Source organism: Trichosurus vulpecula, chromosome 8 (assembly GCF_011100635.1).
Source record: "Trichosurus vulpecula isolate mTriVul1 chromosome 8, mTriVul1.pri, whole genome shotgun sequence".
In the NCBI taxonomy this organism is placed as follows: domain Eukaryota; kingdom Metazoa; phylum Chordata; class Mammalia; order Diprotodontia; family Phalangeridae; genus Trichosurus; species Trichosurus vulpecula.
Window position 1 is genome coordinate 183,631,746 of NC_050580.1, and position 3,429 is coordinate 183,635,174.

General features: G+C 41.7%; 1 protein-coding gene across 1 annotated transcript; it reads left to right on the forward strand.

Moving 5' to 3' along the window:
- Positions 1–243: 243 nt before the first annotated feature.
- LOC118828933 (coiled-coil domain-containing protein 115-like) lies at positions 244–1,648 on the forward strand. The gene is given in 2 exon segments (XM_036735827.1): positions 244–289; positions 292–1,648. Coding segments are annotated over 2 exon segments (660 nt in total). The 3' UTR covers positions 906–1,648.
- The last annotated feature ends 1,781 nt before the right edge of the window (positions 1,649–3,429 follow it).

Genomic DNA, 3,429 nt, shown 5'->3' on the forward strand with positions numbered 1-3,429 from the left:
ACGCCAAATTTATTGCTCTATTACATTTCATATGGTAGAGAATGGTTTTTCATCTTAAATAAAATTGAACCTCTATCCTTGTACAGAGAACCTAGAGGCGCATTAGGGAAACTCCATTTTCATGCCCTCACCTAAGATGACGCATCAGGCCTTCGCGAGGTGGCTGACGGGCGCACACTGATTGGGTGGCTGCAGTGGAAGGGGCGGGACAGGCAGAGGGGATTGAGCAGCGGTTTCCGGGCTATGGCGGCAGCCTGTGGCTGTCAGAGCGCTGCGCCCTACGGTGCCGGGCCCTTGCAGCCTTGAGCAACCAATTAGATGCGACCCTCGTGCAGCTTCCCCTGGAACTTGAGCAGCTGGAAGGGAAGCGGGTGGCCTTGAACGCCCGAGTGGAGGAGGGCTGGTTTTCCCTCTCCAAGACTCGCTATGCTATGGGTGCCAAGGCTGTCAGCCCCCTTCAGTATAGCTCCTCTATGGCTCCCTTCTTCCGGGTCTGCACGAGTGAGCCCGAGCCTGGTCAGCCTGAGTTCGAGGTGATTTTCACTGGAACTGGATCCCCGAAGGACGGGAGACCCCAGGAGTCCCAAGGTGTGAGTGATTATGGGGAGCCAGCGTACGAATCTCAGTCTCCGGTGCTTCGCAGGCGGCCGCAGCCTCAGGGGTCTCGTTTGCAGCCCACCCCACCCACACCTGCCGCTGCGACGTCTCCGGAGCGGGATCCCCTCACCTGGTTTGGGATCCTGGTGCCCCAGAGTCTGCGGCAGGCCCAGGGAAGTTTCCGGGCAGCTCTGCTGGTGGCTGGGGAGATTGCCGCGCTCCAGAGCCGAATCGAGTGGGGAAGAGCCCAGATTCAAGCCCTACTACAGGAAAAACAGAAACTGCTTGATCAGCTGAAGGTGGCATGAACACATTCTCTAAAATTTAGAATCCTAATAAATAATTTTGTCTTTTATTTTATGACTATCAAAAAAAGGAAAAAATAAAACTTATTTTTTTTTCCTTTACTGGAGAAAATGACACATTTCCTCTGCTTTCCAAAGTTCCCGCAGTCACATTAAAGAATCAAACATAAAAAACGTGAAATATATTTTTCCATAAGATTCAGATGCATCGGGAAGTATGCTAATGTGTACCCTTAGCAGAGTCGTAGCATCATTGTCTTAACCTAAAATAGGTTATTTGAAAACTCTGGTAATGCTTAATTTATAAATATTCTATGTCTGAATGTAAATAGGTGGGGGCAGGGAAGAACTGAGGTCAGAAGGAAATTAAACATGCACAAGAAAAATCCCGTATTACATATCCATCAGCATGGATAAAATGGAGCCTTTTTATGGTTATTAATGCTTAGAAGTTGAAAGTTTGAAAGTACCAGTCAGGTTTCCAGGGTAAGCTAGTGGTACAAGAGCCACAAAGTGCCTACCAAGAAACCAGAGTTCTTTGAATCTAATAATGGTTGATAAAAAGATAAGAAAATGTATCTCTGCCTAATTTGAAGCGTGAGGGGGGGCAGGGATCTATGAGTATGGATATACCCTGACATACCCTGTCAGATTGAGTTCCTGTGTTGTTTGTATTTCTGCTGAACTACTTATTTTCATCTTTCATTTTTGCTGTTACAAAGGGTGGTTAGCTTGGGGAGGGGGGACAAAGTAGAGATAAAAAAAGATCTATTCAGAAATAAAGATGATACAAAAGCAAAAGACATTGTTAAAGCTTTTTAATTAAAAAAGCAAAAATACATTCTATAGCAAAAGTATCCTTATGAAAAGAACTCATCCTTTACTTAAAAGGATTGATTACCAGTGCCCTCTAGAGCCCCAAATTTTGATAGTTACTTTGAAAAATCGAAATAGAGATAAGAAAAATGATGTCTTAAAGATGAAATAATGTCTTTTCCTCACATAAAACTCAAGAGCATGAAAAAGGAACATGAATGTTTTATATTTTCAGTCACTGAATCACTTTGTTAGAGGTTATCTTATACTAAAATTCATTATTAATAAAAACTGGTAATGCTTACTATACCTATATTGTGTGTTTGCATATGAATGGTGACAGGGAGAAATGGAGATCAGAGGGAAGTTTACCAAACACTTCTACAACAGAAAATCAAATATACTAGCTACCCTCCCCAGAGCTTGAAAATTGTTACCACCAATAATGTGAATGTAATCCATTCATGGTTACTAATAGCAATTTAATTTTTAATCCATCCCAGACCAAAATAGTCTTTGAAGAGAGTTAAAAAGGCTCAAGCCACTGAAATGTCTAAAGACTGAGCAGAGCTCAAAGGACAAAGCCAAGGGGAAGGTAAAGAAGAGGAAGGAAAAGAGAAAGATGTTTTTAAAAACTGTCACAGGTAGAGAAAAAAAGGGCAAGAGCTTTTTTTTGGTGGGAGTGTTTATAAGGTGAAAGTGCCAGACAAATGTACCTGGGATTAGCTGGTGGCATGAGGGTCATAGAGTACCCACCCTGTCTGAACCAGGGTTTTTTCCAACAGTTCACACTAACTCTTGTGTCTCCTGGATATAAATTTTTGCCTGTGTCAGGATGGGAAACCTGCAGCTTGGAGACCACATGTGGCCCTCTAGGTCCTCAAACATGGCCCTTTGACTGAATCCAAACTTCACAGAACAAATCCCCTTAATAAAAAGATTTGTTCTGCAAAATTTGGACACAGTCAGAAGGCTGCACCCAAGGTCCTAGAAGGTCGTATGTGACCTCGGGGCTACATATTCCCCACCCCTAAATATTGGCTTGGGAAAGCAACCTCTACAAACAAGAAATAGAGATATGCACTTTAATAGAAAAAAAGAGAAGAAATCAGAAACACAGAATTTGGTTGATATGAAGGATTCTGGTAATATTATTTGGGCTAACCTCTGTATTTAATAAATGAAAAAGCTGAGTTAATTTCCCCAGGTCACATTTCAAGTCATTCACAAACCACAACTAGAACTTGACTCTATCTTAGAACACTACAACTAGAACCCTAGTCTCTTAATTTTGAGTCTGGTCTTCTTTTATAACAGAGTGTTGTCATTTTCTACAAAAAAAAAAAAAGTATCTAATGAAGTTGTCCCTTCTCACAGGGGCCAAGAGCAATCAACCTTGCTCAAGTTCACTCTAGTCTAGTTTTTTCAACCCACATCTGTAGTCTTAGCAAATTAGTTAACCTGTTTGCACCATATTTCCCACACTTGTAAAATGAGAGAGTTGTACTATATGTTGTCCAATGTCCATTTCAACTCTATAGGTATGACCCTATTAATATAAATCTGGTGTGTGCCCCAGATCCTAGGATGACAGCTGTCTAAGATAACAATAATAGTGTGTTTTTGTACTTAGCTATCATATTGCAATTTGCAAAGCCCTTTTCCAAAATCCTTTGAGGTGTGAGGTATTATCCTCATTTTTAAAAGAGAA